Source organism: Falco biarmicus, chromosome 2 (genome assembly GCF_023638135.1).
Source record: "Falco biarmicus isolate bFalBia1 chromosome 2, bFalBia1.pri, whole genome shotgun sequence".
Lineage (NCBI taxonomy): Eukaryota > Metazoa > Chordata > Aves > Falconiformes > Falconidae > Falco > Falco biarmicus.
Genome location: NC_079289.1, coordinates 122,502,387 through 122,525,533, shown reverse-complemented (window position 1 = coordinate 122,525,533; position 23,147 = coordinate 122,502,387). Strand labels below are relative to the sequence as shown.

The following is a 23,147-nucleotide window of genomic DNA, read 5'->3' as shown; positions in this document are numbered from 1 at the left end:
CACCGTCGCCCCTTGCCCCGTTCTGATTGGACAGTCTGCAGGCACTGGGTGGGATTGGGTGATTCCAAAAGCGCGCGTGGCGGCTGTTGCTCGGTTATGGAGGCCGAGTGGTGCGCAGAGCACGGTGAGACGGGTCTCGGTCTCGGTCTCTCACCCGGTCTCTCACCCGGTCTCTCACCCGGTCTCTCACCCGTTCTGCTCTTCTCCGCGCTGCAGGGTCCCTCTGCCTCCTGAAGACGGGCGTCCGCGATGGCCCCAACCAGGGAAAGAGCTTCTATGTGTGCGGAGTGCGGGGCCCTACGCCCTGCGGCTTCGTCCTCCCGGCGCAGTAGGTGAAGGGCCGGGGGCCGGGGCTCCTCCCCGGTGGGGGGCAGGGGCATGGGCACGCGCGCACGGCTGTTCTGGGGGAAGCCTGGTGCTGTGGCTGTAGTCGTAGTCTCATGTTCTTAGTCGCTCGAGTTTGAGCAGGCTCTGTAAGAGTTTTGTCCCAGGTAGTTGTTTGTAGCTGTCGGTGTTCCTTGGCCTGCCTGTCCCGTCTTTATTGCCCTTTTCCCTTCCTTTGCTCTTGCCAGCGTTCCTGCCTCTCACTGCTTGATCCATGAGGGGTGCATGGTGGAGTTGCAAGCCCTGGTTCAGCAGAAGGGTGGAGATGAGTACCAGTAAGTTTCTCAAAGTGGAAACAAAGGTTTGCTGTGCAGGTTTGAACACTGGAAATTTTTTGATGGTGGCTGACTTGCCGATTCCTTCTAGAATTGAAGAGACTTATCTAGCCTTGGGGGCTTCACTTGGTCTCTTTCAGAATATTTGCTATTTTTATTAGCAATTATAGTCAATAGCATAAACCAAAGTGGAAGTTATAATGTTTGTTTTTAACAGAATTGAATGTGGCTTAGTGGCAGGACTCATCCAGGTCTCACGATAGTTGTGTCAAATTCACCAGTATTAACTCTGAAGTTCTTGCAGCAGTCCTGGTTGGCTGTGAGTTTCAAAAAAGATTGCATCCGAAGTCTTTCTGCTCCTAAGGTGCTCAAAGGTGAGGTGATGTAACTAAAAGAATAGCTGTTTCCTTACACACTGAAATCATAGGACACTTCTGAGGCTTTGAACATGGACAATATTTTTGACCAAGCAGGTTGGCTTTTATTGCTAAAATTAAAAAATGAACAACTCAAAGACCTAGGAATCTCTATCCGAAGAACAATGCTTTTGTAAAAAGCTTTGTTGGCAGTGCTTGTAGCCTTTTGTTAGGCAGAAGTCTGGATATAAAGTACAGGTCAAGAAAACTTGTTATGATGTTTTTGGTGCAAATACTTTTTAAAGAATGCTTAAGAGTTCCTGTACTTGCTCATGCAGTTCTGATCTTATTTTATTCATTGGTAGGTTGTTTTACCGATGCCTTAAAAGTAAGTTGAATGGGAAGAAATGGTGTGGAAGTATCCCATGGCAGGTATGAATGTTTAATTTGTATTACCTTATCAGCTTATTCCAGCATGACTTCTCATTCTGTATACTGTAATCACCTCTGAGGCTGCTTAGCTGTCCTCCAGGTGAGGCTTCTCTTATTCCTGAATTGTATGATGCAATCACTGTTCTCAAGTCTTAAAAGAAACTTGATCTCTGGCTGTCCTCTTTTCTTGAGGATGACAATGTTGGGACTTGATCCCAAAAAACCCACAGAAATGGCAAAGCAGAAACACAGCAGTTCTGGTTTGTTTTCATTGTAAAGTGTTTATGCTGATCCTGTTAAAATGACAGGAAAGATGATATTTGTAGAGAATGAAGTCTTGCTTTAGAAACGATGAGGTTGTATGTATTGTTAGTAGGCTTTAATAATTGGAATGTTAGCATTTACTCGCTTGTATATATTGCAGGATCCAAAAGCTACCAAAGCATCAGAAGCCTTAGAATCCCAGTCCAACACAACACCTCTCTTTAGTAGCCAAAGAAATCCATTCAAAGTGATAGACAAAAATGATGAACCATCATGCTGCAATCAAGTTAAGCAAGGAAACAGAGAGGAAAGTGAAGCAAAAGGAGTAAAAGCGGAGAAAGAGAGCATGCTGGTGTCATATAAAGAAAAGAAATCAATTTCTGATTCCTCCATAGAGAAAGAACTTCTAGAAGGGTTGAAAACTAAAGATAAGCAGTCCATGGAAAATAAGAGTGATCTGGAACTTGAGAGCATAGTCTTTAAATCTAAACTCTGCCTTTTTGAGACTGAGCAAGGGAAAAACACCCTTTGGGAGGAAGAGATACATGGTGGCAGTGGCAGGGAATCTAAGAAGTCTTCAGAGTGTGCAGATAAGGAGTCAGGTGGGAGATCAAAGTTCTTTCCACTAAGCCTTAGAAAGCAAAGTGCAAGTACCAAGCCTCCAGAGCAGGAGCAGTGCGGGGAGAAAAGCTTAAGCTGTGGGGATAAAGAAACCAGAGAGAAAGAATACATTGATAAGAAGAATGGTGAAATGAAGCCAATGTCTAAAGACAATGAGATTACCCCAGCAGTACCACAGTTGGTGTTCCAACATGCTGCCCTGAAGGGAGGAGCAGAGACAGTGCTGCCCAAGATGCAAATCAGACTAGGGCTGGGACAGTCTGTTGATGAAGTCTCTGGTGGTGACAGTGATGAATTAAGATTTGTTTACTCCTCATTTAGTAAAAGTAAACCTGATAAATCAGTTGAGGATTTGCAGTCAAGACACATTCCTTTAGGGAAGAGTATGCAGCAGACATCTTTAGCAGGAGTTGCAGTATCACATCACGTGGAAGGACCCCAGGACCATAAAGCTTTTCACAACCATCTTGTAGTCCAGTTGAAGCAGAAGAAGGTAACTTATTGCATGGTTTGGGGGTTTTGGGTGGGGGTGGGGTGGGTGGGTGTTCTATGTTCAGGGGGACTTCCCTTTACTCATGATAAGCATCAGGGTCTGGTATTCCCTCACAGCAGAAACTCAGAAATCTTTTGATGGTTTAGGAAGATGGGGCAAGGGAGGGAATTTGGCCTAGGCACAGGCTAGTTGTTTTAAGCCACATGTGAGACAATCACACCTAAGGTAATACAGCCTTCTGCATCTGGGGCTGCTCAGTTTCTACCTGCCTAAGGTTGTGTCTATCTTTTGCACAGCAAGTAATTTGCATAAGGTGGAGCAGTGCACAGCCAGCTTAACTTTAAGTAACGTGGCTCTTTCTGGTGGTGTGTCTTGGCCTTGTGGAGTAAGAGTGATCTAGCCATGAAAGCTCACACTTGACATGAAATAAACTATCTGCCTCTTTCCTTTTTTTGATAACTGCCGATAACTATGTTCCATAGGTTTTATTATAAAAGACCATTTGCCTAGAGCTCAGAACAGAACCTCAAAATAAACAAACTGCTATTCCTGCTAGTATGGAAAGAAATGTGCAAATAAGTTGAATGTTGTGAGATCTGAGATGTCAAGATTTTTCAAGTACCTGTTCATCCTGTTTCATAAAAAGGGGGAGACTCTGCATCTTTCCATCTCCTCTAAAGTACACTGTTTAGTTCATTTTCTGTTAAAAGACTATTTAATCACACTGAATAACTCTTACATGCTTTTGGAGATTGTATCAAAATACAAATTACTATGACTTAAGATTAGTGTTTTAAAACTTCTGACCTGATTGTTCTCTGTTGGCAGAGGGCTTGGTAAGCACACTCTGGGTTTGGACTCTATTTTGTTCTTGCAGAGTACATTGGCTACAGTGAATGTGCAGCTGCTGCCAGATAAAGGGGAACGGTTATTAAAGCAAGTGCAGGATTTGGAAGCTGCACTTGGTGCTCTTAATGTTTCAACAGCAGATACTGCTGAAAAAGGTAGGGACAAATGTTTTTGCCTCAGAACTTTGCAAAACAGTTTCTGGTACTGTAGTTGTTAATATTGAGGAAGTATAGCATATAGTTATATGTTATGTGGTCTATGTGAAGTTTGTCTGTTTAGATTCACTGAGGATGAAAATTGTTAGTTGCAAAATCTGTGTCTGGGAGAGGATGAACTGAGTAACTCGGAATGTTTTCTATGAAGAGTGTTGGCTTCCCGAGAGAGTTTCCTCCCGTAGTGAGGACCCAGGACTAGTTCTGTTTCCAGCTTTGGCTACATGATTGAGGCAGGTGTCTATCTAAGAACTTGCCAGTGAAGTGTTAACTTCCTCTTTGCAATGTGGAACAATACTGCTTATGCATGTTTTGGCTACTGTGTCTGAAGGTTTCAGTTACCAGATAAAAGATAAGCAGCTTCCAGAGTGCTATTCCTGTAAAGCGATTTCCTAATTCTATTAACTAGTATTAATCACCTGTGGAAGAGAGGAGTTTTGAGTTACCTGTACAATCACCTCAACTGGAGAGTTACTTTGTGATCATAATACCAATTGTGTTGATGAAAAGATGCAGTTTGACAACTCTGGAAATGGAAGATCTCTAGCAAGGAAGCAATAACTCACAGACCACTACACAACAAGCAGTCCCAATGTCTTATATCTGGTTTTAAGCAAGGCGGACTTTTCCAGGAAGGAGAGAAAAGCTCGCTAGTTTTTAACCCATTTGTTCTTGGATGTTTTGATAGTTTTTTGAAATTAAAGACATCCTTCTTGTCAACGTTTTGAAAGTGATAAATCCTCTGGGAGCAGTGTGCAGGACTGACCTTGTGTTAGAACTAACCTGATCATGGTTGCAAAGTTCACTGTGTTGTTATAAACTACTTATTGAGCAAAGTGAGGGCCCTTCTCTGGGCTGTAATGCAAGGCTCTAAGGTCCATTGTGCAACCTGTTTAGCCTGCTTTTTTTTTTTTTTTTTTTTTCCTTCTTAAGGGGAGGATGGCACAAGCAGTGGCTGCCATGAGGAATCTATGCCTAACCCATTTGCCAGGGCATGTGGTACAAAGTTGGTAACACCACTACTACTCCAGGATCCTACAGCAAGGACCTCTTCAGACTCACACAGTTACCCTGCTGCTGCTGCTTTGGGTTCCAGTGAATATTATGGCCACAGTTTTGGAAGTAAGTACAGAAGGACTTATTTTCATTAAAGAGAACAGTGGTGAGAACTACTTCTGAGGTAATCCTGCAAATTGTGGATAAGGATAAGAGTACTGAACCTTTTTTGTTACTGTGAGCTGTGTACTGCCACCCAGGCATCTGGAGTCACTGAGATCAGTCTCTGAGATGAAAGGTCTGCTTGGGAAAGTTAGTTTTGTAAACACATCTCATGCATAATACTGTATCTTTCCAGTGAAATCTGGTGTGCAGAATCTATATGGAGGAAGACAGACAGAAGACCGAACTGGGGCTGTACACAGTGCCACAAGTGAGGCGATTAATCATCTTCACAAATCTCTAGAATCCTGTCCGACAAAGCAGACAACCACTGAAGATCCCTCTGGATTGAAGGTGAGTTGGCAAGGATGGAGGATGTCATGCTGATGAATGAAGTGTAGCATCTGGGTGATACCCTGGAGCATCCGACCTTTTCACATTTTTAAGTATTTCAGTTTTCATCCTGCTGGAAGGAGACACTCTCCATCCATTACAGTTGCTTCAGATTGCTAATACTGATGTTCTACCCTCCTGCTGTGGTGTCTTCAGAATATTTAAGGCTTGAATGTAGTAGTAGTAGTGCCTCAAAGCAACTAACCCACAACCATTGGTTTGTACGTGACTGGCAGAATAGGCAGGTGTTTGGTGAGAAACAGACTGAGAACCTTCTCATTGTTCTGTCTCCCAGTAAGCTATAAGAAATAGTCTTTGAAAGACGTGTTGCAGATGATTGAGTTCATGCAACCCAGCAGACTCCAGAGTAGTCTGTTCTGATCTGCCAAAGAGCACCTCTGTTGGGTGGTGCAAAACCCATAGTTGAGGCTACATGCAAGGTATTGGAAGGCGTATGCCTCCACAAGATGGCGTGTTGTTGTATATAGGTTGTATCACTTGTCAGATCCTCTTGGGACCTTTTCAGGCTGGGGAAGGTCACTTCATGTTTGATGACAGTGTGCAGTCCCTCTTCCTGTCTTAATTTTAAGAGTCTGTAGGTGTCTTAGGCTTGGTGAGAAAAGGGGAAGTGTTCTCAATCCCTTTCCTTGATAGTGATGCCTATTGTGAACAGGGTGCACTTTGGCTTTTCCACCTGAATGAGCTGCCTTTACATGCTTTTAGAGCATGGTGAGGTGCTAGGTTGGTTTGTCTATAAAGCATCAGCAAGACTGATCTATGGTACTGCTGACCTCCTGTCTCCAGTAGTTGCTTATCTTGGGTATCCCCCTCCATGTGGGAAAAGAACAGGTAGGCAAACTCCTTTTTAGTAGGATTGTAGGACAGTTCACCTGGATAATTTGGTAGAGGAAACAGAAGTGTCTGAACTTCACAAGGAGGTTCCTTAAAATCCTTTGTCTTGCCCTTTCAGGTTCCATTGCTGCTGCACCAAAAACAGGCGCTCGCATGGCTACTCTGGAGAGAGAGTCAGAGGCCATGTGGAGGGATTCTGGGTAAGCAACAGAACAGGAAAGTGGATTTTGGGGGCAGATTCATGGCAGCAACAGTTTAGCACAACTGTTATTGGAGGCTAATAACCAGTTATTTTGTAGGTGTGTCAAAAGGCCTTGTTTCTCTGTGGCCCTTGACCACCAATTGCAGCTATTTAGCCATTATTAAATAATATCCTGAAATTGTCAGGCACATTTTTATTTCCTGGGTTCTTCAGGCAATTTATGTTGTGGTATGTACCTCTGTGTGCATCTCAGCTAGGGGGGCTCATTTCTGCAGACCATCACAGCTTCTGTGTGTCTTTCCAGCGGATGACATGGGCTTGGGGAAGACTCTAACAATGATTGCTCTCATTCTGGCCCAGAAGCAGCTGAAGACAGAGAAGAAAAAGGAGATGTTAAAAATATGGCTATCCAGAAATGGTACAGAAATGTTTCCATCATACAGTACATACATTGTGATGCAGGCGGCATTTGAAATGCCTAAAGTGTTATAGGTTAATGGCTCATAAACAGGCTCTGTGTGCTCATTTCCCTTCTGTAGGAAAATTCCACTGGGCTTAAGGTTTACTGCACTCCCTTGCAAGGCCTTTCTCTTGATCAGTGTCATTTGCTCTTTCATTGGATGTTTAGAATTTCCCCACTCATTAATTTATACTGTTTGGGGCTTTTTGTTTGATTAGTTTCCTGAACTAGTTAAAGCTAACATATGCTGTTTTGAAAAAAGTTTCGTAGTTATTTTCAACATATGCATAGTTCTCATAGCAAAAGGACTTAAATTAGTTACTACTCACCTCCCTGTTACTGATTTTTTTTTTTTTCTTTTCCCCCCGTACAATTACTTCTATCTTATCCATAGAGATAAGGGATGTTCACATTTCTAAGGAGTATTGTTTCTGTGTCCACAACCTGTTACTGTCTCCATCCTCTTGGAACTGGTTGAACTACTTTTTTTCTGTCTTACCAAGTTTACTGTTTTTTTCCAGTGTTGTTCAAAATGGGAGCATTTCAGTTTCTAGAACAAGAATGAATGCATTTTGTATTGTATTCTCAGGAGAGATCAGGGTTAGTTCCTGAATTCTAACCTTTCAGCTTATCCAAAGGAAGTGCACGGATATGTAGCATACTTCTGAGTGGATAGGAGGTGATGCATTAGTGTTTAAGTAGGCTTTTTCCACCCAGAAATAACAGTCCTCAAGAGTGCAAAGTAGAGATACCTGCTTCACAAACTATGCTCACAGGACAAGTGAACTGGTCTTCTTAATTGTTATGAGTTTCCAAAACTACTGTCTTCGTAGTCAAATATGAAGACATTGAAACCTGTGTGCAATGTTTCCCTGCAGATTCTACTGTTGTCCCTTCCTGCAGCACTTTAATAATTTGTCCTGCATCCTTGATCCATCACTGGAAGAAAGAGATTGACAAACATGTGGGCTGTGGCAAGCTGAGGGTCTATTTGTACCATGGGCCAATCAGATACAAACAGGCAGATGTGTAAGTGCTAAATCATAAATATGACCAAGTAAAGTAAAACAGTACTTAATGAGAGGTTGTGTATACCAGTAGAAATTCGGTGGCTGTAGAACGATTGAAAAACCTGAAGTATGGAAATGGAGGATCTGGAAGGTCAGGCTGCTGTTGAGGTGCATATAGCAAAACATTTATGGCGTGTACCCATGCTGAGTGGTTCTGGTGCAGGCTGTTGCTGTTCCTGGTAACAAAAAAGGTGTATATTCTCTACAACATCTCTTGCAGAGTTTCAGTGGTAGTTTCTTTCATGCTTGTGCTTTGTACAGCTGCTAAAAAAAAAACCCCAGCCATGTTTAGATCAAAATATTTCTATACCACTTTAGGCCGTGCTGAGCAGTATTTCCAGGTGCCATATTCTAAGTAGGGTTCATCTTGTGCAGTGTACATTCTGTACCACTGGCTTTTACTGTAGTCTTAAACTTGCTGTGTCTACTTCCACTATCTGTAAAATGAGGACAATGTGTCCTCCTGTTTGACTGATGTGAAGCTCAGTTTGCTGTAAAACTGCATTTCAGCTCTTGTAGAACTGTCTTGTTAAACCTTCAGTGTCCATTTTGTTGGTCTTACAAAATGAATTCCTCGTTTGTTCTTGCTCCTGATTACTACTTTCCCTTTATGTAGGCTCTCTGAATATGATGTTGTTGTCACAACCTACAGTCTTCTCTCCAAGGAGGTTCCCACAAGCAAAGAGGAGTGGGAAGTCCCTGCTGAGGACCATGATGTGGGGGTGAGAAGCCATGTTGTTGATAGAGGATTGCCTTAATGTTTTGTTCTGAGGTGCTGCAAGCCATTATTGTTTCAAGTAGTACCTTATGTATGCTATAGTGAGCAACAGGTTGATTCTCTGCCCCCCCCCCTTAAGTCCTCTGAGTTTGCACAGTAAAAATACAGCAATGAGAGAAAGTGCTGTGAAGTGCAGAAAGACAGTGAAGAGAAATATTAACAATAAATGTGTTCTGTAGTAATACAGAATACATACATTGAATACAGTTGAAATGTCTTAATTTTAAGAGCACAATGGTGAATCTCATGCTTTTGCTTTTGAGTGGGACTGTGAAGGAACACTAGAATCTCCTGTTAGGTATTCCTTGCCACTTGAAACACTAATACCACTTTAACAGAAGCCTGTTGTACTCTGGCACTGATTCAGTTCTCAGTCTGAACTGAGACTGAGGGAGGTTACATGCCGTGCTCTTGAAGAAACTATTTTCTATGCTATGAAAATAAAAGGGATTGCTGAATGCTAACTGAACTTGGCTACGCAGTATAGAGGAAGCCTTTTGCTGGTGGATATTGTCTCCTACCTCTATGTACAGATCTAAGTGTAGCTCTCAAAGCAAAACGGGCCTTTGGATTTCCTGAAACTTCAAGGGTGGCATCTGTAAAACTGTAGGGAGATCAGAAGAATTACGTGGTCCTTTGTGCTGGCCCAGCAAAATATTACTGATGTGAAATGCCTTTTGGGAGCAAAAAGGTGATAGAACATTAAAAGCAAGCAAAACAGCAAAATATTAGATATTGTTAAGAACAGGCAAATAAGTACTTCAGTTTATAAACCTTCATGGAAGTTTTGAAGAGGTGCTTTTTTTTTTTTTCTTAGAGTATCTCCTACATGACAGAGCTCAGATTACTGCCAGCTAATGTCAGGAAAAGGCTTCCTGCCAGAGAAATATGTTCTCTTCTAGCTTTTTAGAGAGCTTGGCAAGGCTATTGCTCTGAGTTATAGTCTGCTGCTTCTTTCAGAGTGGATCATCTCCCTGTTCCCCTCTGCTCAGGATAGCCTGGGCTCGAGTTATATTGGATGAAGCTCACAATATTAAAAACCCAAAGGTTCAAACCTCTGCAGCTGTGTGCAAACTGAGGGCCAGTGCCAGATGGGCTGTTACAGGGACACCGATACAGAACAACTTACTGGACATGTACTCTCTCCTGAGGTGAGCTGGCTGCATGTAAACATGTGGACAGGGCTCCATTTCCAGTAATTCTTTGCTGATGACTGATGATGTGCCAAAGCTAAGACATGTGGGGTAGTGAGACTAGTTATATTAACACTTCAGGCACTGGATTGCAAAGGCCGTGGCTGAGGCATTATGTAAGACTGACCATGTGTCTGCTGTTGCGTGTTGTGTCTAGCTTCCATAGAAATTGATCTTGTCAAATTCCTCTTGGAGACATAGGAGATCAGAAGATCAATTTTAATGAATGCAAGGTCTGTGTGATAATCCTTGTTCCTACCAGGGCAGACTGGGAGGATCTTATTAGAGTGTTGTGTGACAAGAGCAATGAAGGAAAGGGTGAAAACTTTGGCTTCTCTAAACAACTAATAAACCAGTTAAACTCTGTTCTTCGTTGCTGAGGGGGGAGGGAAATTATGAAGGGTGTTGTTGAACCAGAGAGAACTTGCATTTGAAATTAATTTTGGATAACTGAAATTAATTTTCAAGTAAGAGCTATGGTATTTTGAAAAAATTAATATGCTTTTTTGCAAGTGCCTCTGCATTTTGATATCCTTCATTTGCTGGTGATGCTTGAGACATAATGAGCTAAGGGAGATAGATGGGTACAGTATCAGAAAGACACTTTTACAGAGTTAGTAGTGCAAAGACTTTTGAGCAAAAAAAGTTATCAGTCCCATTACACTGGAAGTGTTTTATTGCTCCTAGCAGTTATGGCATTTGGAAGTGGTTTGTTTGGATCGAAAGAACTATAGTTCTGGTCACTCAATAGTAACTGAAGAACTCTACTTCTCTTGGTATGAAGTCTCCTTCCTTCCTGTCTTAGGTTTCTGCGTTGCTCTCCTTTTGATGAATACAGAGTGTGGAAGTACCAGGTGGATAATAACACAAAGAAGGGAGGAGAGAGGCTAAGCCTCTTAACCAGGAGCCTATTATTACGGAGAACTAAGGACCAGCTGGATTCAGCAGGCAAGCCCTTGGTAAGAACTTCACCCTCCACAGCTAGACAATTACTCAGTTTTCCTTGTAGCTGCCAGTTAGCTATTTATACATGTAAACTTGTTAATGGGCAGGCTTTCCTGTCTACTGCAATCTCTTGAGAAAAAGGAGCAAATGTCTGTGGGATGCTTTAACTCTTTATCCAGAAAGCAGAAATAAGCAGAATAACTAAAACTTCTAGTTATAAATCACTTGCAGACAAGAATACATCAAGTAATTGCAAGTAGATGCCCACTCTGTACAAAGTTAGCCTAGGTCTCTGAGCTAGCCTAGATATCTAAGAATTAGAGCAGCTGCGTGGCAGGTGGATTTGGTGCATGCTTTCAGCATTACTCCTTAAAAGTGGTCTGTTAAACTGGGTATTAGGTCAGTCATTGGTGTGTCTGTAAACCTTTAAAAGGTGTAACTTTGATATACTGTCTGATTATTATTTTTTTTATTATGGAACTGAGAAGGCTCCTTTTACAATGTAATAAATTTGTCGCGATGGAGGGAAGACACAGTTACTCAATATGAGTGATCAGCAGACTTCGTTTATTGAACCTTACAGTCACCTTTTATGCCTTGTTATAATTAGCTCATACATATTACAAAAGTTAAGCTCATTGTTGGTTAGTTGCCTAAATACCAAGCCTGCCCCTAGTTTCTCTTCTGTAGTTATCTGTTCCCACCTGCAACATTCTTTTCCCACCGAAATCTTCCTGTTATTGTGTAACAAGAACAGCCAAAGACAGTGTATTTTTGCTTTACTTCAGATAAGCTGAGAGCGATGTGCATTTTTGTCTAGCCAGCTGGACTATGTCTATGTGACCCTTTTCAGCTAGCCAGTTATCCACATAAATTAATCCCTCCATGGGAGTTATGTGGTTACTCATGCCTTTTGTTACCAGATGATTTGGAATAAAGGCTTTTATCTAGAGTGTTAACCAGGCTACTTGGAGTTCTGAGAGCATCTATGTTGTGCTGTAGTTGCATTAATACAAATAAAAACTTTAATGAATAAACAGCTATCTGCTGAGACTTAGAATACTGTCTTAAATCTTGGAATGCTGGTGTTTGCTGTGTAGGATTTTTGCACTATATACATCTGATCCTGTATGGCTTTTTTACTTTAGGTATCTCTGCCCCAACGTAGCACACAGCTCCATCAATTAAAACTTTCAGCAGAGGAGCAGTCTGTGTATAATGTGCTCTTTGCAAGATCCAGGTATGAATGTGGGTAGAGATAGGGTATTCTGTGGGTTTGTTTCTTAACTGCTGTGAAAACTCAGGAAGTCCACTTTAAATGCGAAGAGCCTTTAGACAAATTCCTGTTTGTTTTGGTTTTTTCCTTCCTTTGTCAAGCATGTTTGAAAATACATTGCTTGTTCTGGTAATAATTGAAACAGGTTCATTTATTTTCTGCCATAAGTTCATGCCTTGTATGAGCTTTGCATTCTACCATTATAGTTAATCTAACTTATTTCAAGACTCCAGAGACCTGGAATTGCTGCAGTAGTTCTTAAATGATGATGTGCCAGCATCTGAAAAGGAGAAAATCATCTCTTTTGCCCTGTGATACTTGTACAATCAGAAATTATGCTGGTCTCTACAGATGGCTGTAATGCAAGGTGGTGTCACTTTGTGTTCTCCTAGGGTCTCTTTCAACATTCTTGCTGTAAAGAGACTTCCTTTCTTTTAAATATACATTTAAAGATGTCCTTTTGTTATGAAGAATGTTGTCCATTGGGCCCTGGCTCCTATTACACTCAAGGTATTCCAGTAAGCAGACTTGGTTCCTCTTGTGTTTTCCAAAATGGATCTTGGTTTTGATCATATTCAAGTCAAACAAAACCTGGGGGTGGGGGGGGTGTTGGTGATAATTTTGTGACTAAATGATTAATGAAACCTTCCTTACCTTAATGCATCATCAGCTTGCTTGTTAAGCTTAGGTCCCTTTTGCCTTTTTTCCTGCTGTAAATCCCACAGTCTTTGTCTTGTTTTTCCCAGGTCAACACTACAATCCTACCTAAAGAGACAAGAGCAGAAAAATGAAGGCAGAGAGTATGCGGGTAGTAACCCATTTGAGAGAGGTTTGAGTACACCCTCCCCTGAAAACATCTGTAGAAGTGACTCTTAAGTGCACAGTTAAGGAGAGGGAATACACCTGGCCATATGGGGTCAGGACTTAGAAATTCTTTGGAAAATGCCTACCTGATCTTACTAAGAAATCCTACCATAGTATTCAAAAAGTCTATTCTCACTGTTTTGGCTCTGGGCAAATCTCTTAACCTCCCTGGGTCTAAAATTCTCTTCTGAAATAAAGGTCCAATTAATCTGAGAAGAGATGGCACTATTATTTGAGGTATGTGGTACTCTGATTTGTGGTGTTGGGGTTTCTTGGTTGGTTTTCTTTTTTTTATTTCAAGTGGAGTTTGATGGGTTCCTATGTTAAAATAGGTATGTGCTTGCCTGTTGGTTCTTGTCTCTTATGGATGATACTCTTGCTGAGGTGGCTGGGCAGTGTGTGGAAATAGCTCCAAAAGCTTGTGATGTTTTGTCTTCCTTGGCAGTTGCACAAGAGTTTGGGGTCAGTCAAAAGGAATTTCTAGCAGGTTCCCAAAGTGCCTCCCAGGTCCCAAGTACTGTCCATGTCTTGTCAATGCTATTGAGGCTCCGTCAGTGCTGCTGCCATCTCTCCTTACTGAAAGTGGTAATTGCGTTATATTGTTGTGGTGTGGGGCTTCTTATGGGGATTTTTTAACAGGGTTTGTGTAAGTTAGCAGACCTTGTAGCATCCTTGTATCTCTTTTAACTAGGGGTGTGTGAACTGAGCCATTTCTAGGACTGTGTCTTGTAGTCCAAGAGGTTTTAGATGGGCATACTTCCTACTGAAGAGCTCCCCAGCATGACCTGTGTGGGCAGCTGTGTCTCTGGAAATATTTTTATTCAGATTAAAAAAAATAAATCACAAAATGTAATGGCAGGGAAGTTGTCTTGATCTTAACCTAGTATTAAAAAGTACACAGGTCCATAAGTGTAGTCTGTTTCAAAGGCCTATGTGTTGGAGAGCTCTAAGTGCCTTGATTGAAGCTGCCTTGCCTGAGGTAGACTGATCTTGCATGCATTTTTTGCTCTTGTCATGTAAAGCAGCTGTCCAGATACTAAGGGAACAGGCAAGGATCTATCTTCTAACATCTTTAATCCAGCAATTGTTAAATGCAGCGGCAGGGGTGATCTGAGGAGACTGAACTACAGAAAATGGCTGACCTCACATACTTTCCCTACACTGCCCCTTCCTGGGGCAGAATAAGGGGCCAAAGGGACTGTTGGTCTGACCCAGTAGTGTTTCTTTTAATTGTTCTGTCTTATATAGCATAGCTTCCTTCAAACCCACTATCCTCAGCAGACATTGTGGAGACTGCAGATCAGTACTGAACTTGATCTCAGGCTTGACTGTGATCCCTTATTTCATTGCTTGCTTTCCCACAGGCCCTGGACCAAGTTGACTTGAACAGTGAAGGCCTTTCCCTCCCCATTGAGGAACAACTTAGTGCTTTGACCCTGTCTGAGCTCCAGACTCCTGATTCCAAATCAACAGTCTACCTCAATGGCACAGCTTTTAAAACTGATATCTTTGAAATCACCAGGGAGAGCACCAAGGTATTCTGACTGTGTCTTCCTTACCTTCTTTGAGAAGCTTGAATTTCAGCACTTTGCCTTTTAAATTGTAAATGAACTGTCACACCTGGTAATTGCAGACCAGGTTAAGTTGGCAATTTAGATTAATTCAAGGGAGTAGATTGGCCTTCTGTGAAGGCTCCAGCTTATCAGGTGTTGATGGGTACTTCTGATAAATCTGAGAAACTTGGCTGCTGAGAAACTCAGTGAAAATCTTGAGCACTGGATTCACAGAAGCTGGGAGAAGTGTACATCTGAGTGTCTGGTGCTCGTGAAGAGTTAAAAGAAATAGGTTGACAGCAAGATGAGAGGTGGCAATAATTTGGCTTCTCACAGGAAGGTTGACATCTGTAAAATATGCTTGTATGATTTGATTTCTTAACCCTGTTTTCCATGGTGGGAGTGTTCTTATACCAATGACTGCTTAAATATCTTGAAAGTCTGAGCACAGAAGAAATCCCAGTTGAAGAGCTAGTTTGATCACTTCCTGTTTTAATGAAGAATATTCAAGCATGAGCTGGGTTATGACAGCAAGCAGACTAACCTTTTCTTTTTTTTTTTTCTTTCCTTCCCCCCCCTCGCAGATAGCCCACCTCCTGGCTGAACTGAAAACTACTCTGAGTCACTCAGAGCCTCAGAAAAGGTCGGTAAGCATGTCCTCTACTTTAGTCATAGTGATTGAGAAAAGCATGTCTCTTGACAGCAGCAGAAATAGTTTAAAATAATTGAATACAAAACTCCAAAATGGTGGCAGTACTGCAGTAGTTGAAAGTGGATTTTGAGGAAAAGGGGGGAAAAAAATGAAGACAGAAATGTAGTTTAAGATGTAGGCAAGTGTAAATGTAAGGGGTTGTGTGACAAGTGTCAGGCCTTGAGGCCCAGGAGGCCTCTCTTCTCCAAAACCAGAGCTGGAAATAATTTGGTTGTGCTGAGAAGTATCTGCCCTCTGCTCTGCAACCCACCTCACCACCCAAAGTAAGTGGAGGAACAAAGCAGTGATTAAAACTGAACCTGTTTGCAAAAAGGAACCTGTTGATCAGAGGACTTCAGTGTTGCTGAAGTCCTGCAGCTCTCATTGTGCAAGTTCTCTCTCTTCACTCTGCACCAGATGGCAGTGTTACAGAGTTTCTGTTTGTAGGTGCATTCTACAATATTTTACAGGTATATGGCTGCAAGGTAGTTACATCTGTGTTGTGTTGGGGGTGGGTTGGAAGGGAAGTCCTGTTCTTGGGTGACTCTGGAGTTGCACCAAATTTAGAAAGATTTTTTCCAAAGTCTCTTGCAAAGACCATTCCCACTATAAGAATGGGAACACCAACACTGATTTTGTCCCCTACCAAGAAGCTAGCAAACAAATTATTGCCTCCCAAACTGTTTAATCCAATAAATGTGGGGAGGTAGAGGCCTGGGGGAAATCAAAGTTTGGTGTTGCTATTTGATTCACTTTGCAGAGAAACATCAGAATTGTGATTGGATGGTGGTGATGTAAAAAACCAAAACCAGAGGTGAAAGTTATAGACTTAATTTGTCTAAAGTTTATTGGATATTAGCCTTCCATAGCAGGTTCTACCACTACACCTACAGGTGAATCTGTTTCTGAATTGGGAAGGGACTTTGCTCCAGTTTGCAGTGGGGAAGAGTGCCTGAATCATTGTCTTCTCTTGGGTGAGACGCTGCAACAACCAGACTACTACAGTACACACAGAACTTGTTCTAAACTCCCTTTTCTGTCTCCCTAGTGTTGTTGTCTCTCAGTGGACGAGTCTGTTGAAAGTTGTGGCTGTGCACCTCCAGCAACTAGGGCTGAAGTATGCAACAGTGGATGGCTCTGTCAATCCTAAACAGAGAATGGATGTGATAGAAGAGTTCAATAACAATCCCAAAGGGCCTCAGGTATGCAGTCAGGGCAGGAAAACAGTTATTAGTGCTACTATGAGCAGCTGTGATAGCTGACTTCCTGATTCCATTTACTGGTGCCACTTTCATTTTGACCTCTAGGTGCCAAGATCAGCAGGGAAAGAGGTAGCTGTATAAAAGTACATATTATAATGGACAGGAGCAGCTGCTAAAAAGCTCCTTTTGATCTTAACTTTCTGTATTGAGATCATCTGACTTCAAAACTACTTCAAAGGCTGTCCAAATCTTTGGTGTGCTCAAAGATGTTGTTGCCAGACAGTAGCATGGAAGATATGGGGGCAGTTGGCTCTACTTGGAGCAAGTTGCTTGTTTCCAGCTCATGCATCTGCATTGGAAGGTGTTTCTTTCTGAGTATCACCTGTTTGCCAAGTAGCCTGTAAGACTTTATTGCTGTTTTCCAACATGTTAGATGCTTTTTACAAGACTGATCTTTCTGAGAAAAGCTGATGACAGTTGAATCTGAGTGAGGCTGAAATAAACAAGAACATATCTCACCATGGTATAAAGATAGGAAGATTGGGACTGGGGCAAGACAAGTCATGGTTTTGTACATGTCCAAAATAAGATGGCCTCATGTGATGAGTATCACTTTTGAGTTGTTGGGGTTTTGGCGGGAGGGGTGTGTGTTTTAAACACTGGTGAACTACAGTGTGTTGGCTGCTCTTGGAAATAGCTTCTAGCTTGAAATTTTGGCCAAGGGAAGGAAACTTGCTAGGTGACTAAAGACATCCAAATTAATTGTTCATAGTGATTATGCTTTCATCTGGACACTGTTCCTGTGATTGAGGCAGGGACAGGCTGTCTCATCTGAGGATGGATCTGTGACTGAAAGGGCCGAATGTGTTACATCAGCTTGTTTTCTTTGCGAGATTTCTCGAACAAACTGCTGTCTACAAAATAGGTATATTTCTCCTTCTAGCTTTGAACTTAAAGGAAGACTTCTGCCAGCTATATGAATAGCTGACCCCTTAAACAAGATCAGGGTTTTAAGGTATCCTATCATGAAACTGAGAAATACATATATATATATATCAAGTGTCTCTGTCCTTAATTGAGTTCTTTTCCTGCTGTACAAGAAGTCTCTAAATTGATCTGCTTATATCCCCCTTCCTCCCCAGCTACTCATCCTTTTCTGACTACTAGGTTATGTGGAAACAAAGTGGAAGGAGTACGAGGCCATATCAGTCCATTTGCCTGTGTTTAAGTAATAGTTATTGTTAACTTAGAGTTGGTGCTGATTGATCCCATTGTTGGCAACAGGCTTTGATCAAAAGAGGTTGATCGTTTGGGTGGGATGTGGAGATAGTCTGAACTTTCCAGTCCTTTCTCTAGCCTGTAAAAATGTATCAGTGTAATGCATATGGGATGGTAGGCTTGCCTCTCTGGGCCATAACTTCCATGTCCAGTTTTCTGTGCCTCATCAAGTAACATCTGGCAAGCTCCCAAATACATAATATACACATCTAATAAAAATATGTGCAAATGAATATGTGGAGTATATGAAGCATTACTTTTCTGGAAACAGGCTCCTTAACTCTCTTTTGGCCTTTGAAGGTGATGTTGGTTTCATTGCTGGCTGGAGGCATCGGCTTGAACTTGACTGGAGGAAACAATCTCTTTCTCCTTGACATGCACTGGTAAAGAGAAATAAAAGTTCCATCACTGAGGAGATATGTAGGTTGTGCTGCTTGCTCTATTATCACATGTATTTTGATGTCTGATACAACTGGGTTAGGAGGGAAGTGTTTAGCTGAGAGTAAGGGCTAATGGTTAGTTGTGGAAAAGTGTTTTTACTATAGCCTTACTTCAAGGCACTCTGCTTTGCCAATCCAGTGCTCACCACCGTGATATACAGTTCTGTAGGGGTAAAAAAAAAAAAAATGGAGGCGGGTAACAGCAATCCAAAGAAGCAAGTATGCAGTCTGTATCATAAAAGGATACTGGGCACCTGGCAGTCCCTGTCTTAATATCTTACAGGAATAAAAATGGTACAGTAATGCATACAGCTAATTTGTCTTGAAACACAAATCGTGTTGAGCATAGTTGATAATCAGGTGTAGCCAGTGTACCTTGGGATTTTACAGGGCTATGAAAATGGTGCATATGAGGTCCTAATACTTATGTTGTCTCCCATCAAAGTCAGAATCACAGGGGTTTTTTTAAATTAAATGTTGCTCATGGTAACTTACAAAGCAAACTAATGTGCTTCAGTACAAAACCAGCTGCTGCGTAGCAGCATTAAGAAGAAATGTTTCTATAATATGGAAGTTACACCAAGTATTCCCTCTGTGTCTAACAGAACCATTTCTTACGTAAATATTGAGTGAAGGCCTCTTTCAATGGATTTTGCCTTCCTGCTTTGCTCTCCTCTTTCCTCATGAGGAGCTCTGATTTCCCTGAGTAGAAATACAGGGCTATGTGTAACAGTGGTCTAATGCGTACAGCTGACTTTGTGTGGAGTTGTAGCATACTTCTACCAAGGGCAAAGGAAAATACAGTCAGGATGAATATTTGTAATCAAGCTAGTAAACCTAAGGTAACCTGGGAGCAGATTTAGTTCTACAGAGAAAGAGAACAGGATAGGTGCAGAGGCTTCGATGTTTTGATTATTCCTGGACATAAACCCTTAAATGTTTGTGTGGGTGGCTTTGTTTATGGGGATTTTTTTCACCTTGCAGGAATCCGGCTCTGGAGGACCAGGCATGTGACCGCATTTACCGAGTAGGGCAGCGGAAGGATGTTGTGATACACAGGTCAGGATTTTTCCTTAGCAGTAAATGATGCTGTTGCTGCTTATGTACTGTCTGGCTTTAGTTTGTGAGACAAGGCATTGGTTTGAGGCTTGTACCTAGCTTTAGGTGAACAGACAAGGTCTGATGGTGGCATTGGGATTTAGGCACAGATACAAACATTTTTTTGTGTGTGGTCCGTGTGGCACTTGCCTGCATGTTGCTGTCACAATAGCTAGCAGTGATTTATTGTTTTTCAGTCTGTGGTTTAGTGGGAATGTTCTGTTTGTTCCTGAGAACAATCTGGGCGCCAAACCATTTCTCTTCTGAGTGGAGATTTTTCACTGTGCTCCCTAAGCCTGGATGTTTCTAACATCACTAACATGGGGAGCACTAATAATAAGTGACAGACTTCACTTTCAGAAAAGCATCTGTAAATACTGAAAAGTTAGCTTAGTTATTGTAAACATACAGCAAACTCTCAAAGAAACTGGAATCAAAAATACTATTTTGTGTATGATGTTTTTAGTGTAATGGGTGCCATAAGTTATCAAACAATCATCGCAGGATTTTGTCACAGGATTACTGTTGCTTCAGATGACCACAGCTGAGGCCTAAAGCGCATCAGGCTTTTATTTGAAATGTTATGATATCTGGATATTAAAACTGCTGTGTTCTGTGCACAGATAGATTGTCAGTCACATAATAGGCTGTTAATTTTTAAGTGAGACAAGTCTTTGGAAATCTACTGGGGAAGTGCTTGTATAATACTGATGCTTTTTCCTAGCAGTTGTGGTGATGTGGCTTTGTGGTTGGTTTTGTGGTGGTGGTCTTTTAGGGATTTTTGTTGTTTGGTTGGTTTTTTAGGTTTGTCTGTGAAGGAACAGTAGAAGAAAAGATCATGCAACTCCAAAGGAGGAAGAAAGCTCTTGCTCAGCAGGTGCTGTCAGGCAAAGGGGAGGTCTTCACTAAGCTCACTCTGGCTGACCTCAGGAATCTCTTTGGCATCTAATTATCCTTTACAATACACAATGGAAAGTCATTTTATACCTGCAAGTAACTTTGTGCAGACTTTGACAAAGGACTGCTGTTTTAAAGTGGTTCATTTGTTTTGAATAAATAACTACGTTTTTGTGACTCTTCCAGGAGGAGAAGTTACCAACTTCAGGAATTTGTTTTAATGCTGAAATTGAATTGTGTATCCAAAGGTTAATAAAACAATTTTGAGTAAATACTAATAACAAACACTTGCTTGTTTCTTGGTTTTCTGTGTATGCTTTTCAGTTGGGAAACTTTCCTCTTCAGGACAGGAGATAAACAAGTGAAACTAAGTTCAGAGGTTGAGTAGTGAGGTTGAGTGGGCATCAAGCAAGTGGGGAAAAAAAAAAAAAAGCTATAAGCACAATGCTGTAAGAAGACTGTGTAAATTTTAGAAAATAGAAGTAATAAAATTAAGGAAGGATTTAGGAATACTTGATTTTTTTCTCTTTTGTTCCTTATGAGGACTTCTTAGATATAAGGGAAGAAACACTTCTCTACTCTGCTAAAAATATTTATTCAAGCAGGGAGGTAATTTGTTATGTTCCTGTGAAACGGAACCCAAATTTCTGATTGTTGTGGTGTTGTGTATTTGGGTTTTGGGTTTGGGTTTTTTTTTTTCTCCAGAGTATTAAATAGTGTAAGCCTTCCTTGGTGTGAACCTTTTGATGTGTAGATTGTTCTTCCTTAGAAGATGCTCCCATTTTTTTAATAGTAGATGAGTTGCAAGTCCTTGATTAATGGTTTGTGTTCTCTCTCCTATTGCAAGTGGTATGTGCAGATGAGTGAAGTTTCTAGGCAAATTTTTTTAATTGGTAGTGCATCTTCCCTGCTTCAGTCTTCCTCTGTGTGTCTGGACATATCCATTGCATATTCTGGTTTCATACTGATTGCATTACTTCTCTGGGATTTGGCACAGTTCCCGTAAGTTCTATACCAAATGAGGGCCTTTGAAGAATTTATTTCTAATACTAAGTGGTAGAGCACGGCAAGCTAGAGTGCTGGTAAGAAACTAGATGTTTGTTCCTGAATGGTCCTTCCTCATGGAATAAGATAATATAGCATTTGGTAGCCTTTTCAGTGAAGGGAGGGATCTATTTGCAGATCAGTGGTTCACATTAGTACAGCAGTGTCCTGGTAGTGTGTGATGCAGCTGTGTTAGTCATTTCCCTTACCTGCTTTGGCATAGTGTGCAAGCAAAACTGTGGGGTTATTCAAATTTATTGCACAGATACAAGGGTTAGGGGGGCACTAAAATAGTAATTTGTATTTTGTGTGTATATATTCTCTCCTGTAAATTCAACTGCAGTTGGAAGGGTCTTGAGCAGCCCACAGAACCAAGGAAGGCTCTGCAACTTGGGCAATGTAACCATAATCTCAGTTTAGGGAACATAGTGAGGCAATAAGCAGTGAGCTATACTGGTTTTCTGGAAAACCTGTAAAACCTTGTCTACTTCCATAAAACAGGAAGCCATGGACTAACTTTCCAAAGTTATTTTGGATGTTTACATGAGCAAATTTGGGTTATAGTTTCTTCTCTGGAGTTCACATGCACTCTGGTTTGAGCTCCTCTCCCTTTCCTTGGAGCTACTGTTAGCCTAGTAGGCTTTGCTATTTAAGGTGTATTTAAATCAAATCTTGGACACATTATCCCTTTGTTCTGCATGTATTCCTTTGGCTAAATGTAACTGTAGTCTCAATGTAGTGTAACTGTTAGGTGTACAGGGTATTACTGAGGCGTTAATTTTTTTTCTATTTTTCCTGAAGAAAGCTTCATATAGAGCTTAAGCCTTTATTAGGAAACTCAAATAACTGATGGGCCATGAGGTGACATTCAGCTTAGTTCAGAGGAGTGATGAAGGTCTGGTATTGTACCTCTAGATACCATCTTTGGAAAGGGTAAACTATTCAGTGTCAAATTTTTAAAGGAATCTTTTGGGGGCCTGGGGTGGGAAGAGGTTTCACTTTGGTTTGCACCCTTACCTTTGGAACTGTATGTCTCTCAAATGTAAATATCAAAAAATGTATATATCAAACCAGTAAATTAATGTTAGCCTGTATGTAACAAGGTATTCGCATCTTCCTGTGATATGAAATATGAGGGCCTTGATCTGGTACAAAGAAACAACTTTGCTATTTAAGACCAGGGCTTCTTTTTCCACTCCTTTGTCAAAAAGCAGTGCCTCTTTGCCTCTGAAATCCTCTGCAGGCTCAATAGCAGTAAAGCGGGGCAAACCCCGCTGCTACCGGCTCAGCGCTAAGGGACGAGCGCTGCCGCGGCTGCTGCGCTCCTGTGAGGCTGGGTGGTGTCCTGCAGCCGCGAGGGCCCTTCCCCTGGATGGGACAGAACCGCGCCTGGCCCTGCCCAGTGGCGTTTGGGGGTGGTGTTGGTGTGGGGCAGTTCATACGTGGGAGCAAACGCAGGAGGCTGTGCTGCACCCCCTCTACTGTGAGCGTCCCCTTGCTGCCGGCTCTAGCCTTCGGGGGTCGGGAGCAAAGATGCTGTCCAGGGCAGACGCAGTGGGACGGCTCTGCGGTAGAATCCAAGGGGGCCGGCTGGCAACCTCTTGTAACAGTCAGGATGGCCGAGCGGTCTAAGGCGCTGCGTTCAGGTCGCAGTCTCCCCTGGAGGCGTGGGTTCGAATCCCACTCCTGACAACTACTTTTTTTCCTGTCGGCCGATCAATAGGACGCCGTTTTGAGCCCGGACAGCCGTGGGGCCGTGTCGACCGTCGACACGGTGGTTGGAGCGGGCGTCAGTTCCGCAGCGCGGACCGTGGGCCAGCGGCGGGGTAAGGTGCACCAGGGACACGCGGGGTGATCCCCGGTTAGT

The 23,147-nt window shown here is 42.0% G+C and overlaps 1 protein-coding gene and 1 non-coding gene across 3 annotated transcripts; both read left to right on the top strand.

Moving 5' to 3' along the window:
• Window positions 1-10: 10 nt before the first annotated feature.
• On the top strand, window positions 11-20,523 carry TTF2 (transcription termination factor 2). Of its 2 annotated transcripts, none has more exons than XM_056327810.1 (23): window positions 11-124; window positions 217-328; window positions 573-659; window positions 1,381-1,447; window positions 1,872-2,825; window positions 3,703-3,829; window positions 4,820-5,008; window positions 5,241-5,398; window positions 6,408-6,489; window positions 6,796-6,909; window positions 7,830-7,980; window positions 8,638-8,743; window positions 9,760-9,950; window positions 10,798-10,951; window positions 12,086-12,177; window positions 12,960-13,042; window positions 13,523-13,662; window positions 14,442-14,612; window positions 15,215-15,273; window positions 16,370-16,523; window positions 18,102-18,184; window positions 19,226-19,300; window positions 20,144-20,523. In XM_056327810.1, exons 1-23 carry the CDS (start codon window positions 97-99, stop codon window positions 20,286-20,288), a joined length of 3,522 nt encoding a protein of 1,173 aa, XP_056183785.1. In that variant the 5' UTR covers window positions 11-96; the 3' UTR covers window positions 20,289-20,523. The 2 variants fall into 2 exon arrangements, with proteins under 2 accessions (XP_056183785.1, XP_056183786.1); XM_056327811.1 differs by having other exon boundaries at window positions 29-124; window positions 217-332.
• Window positions 20,524-22,889: 2,366 nt separating this feature from the next.
• Window positions 22,890-22,972, top strand: TRNAL-CAG (transfer RNA leucine (anticodon CAG)). The gene has a single exon. It is a non-coding gene; the product is annotated as a tRNA-Leu (tRNA).
• The last annotated feature ends 175 nt before the right edge of the window (window positions 22,973-23,147 follow it).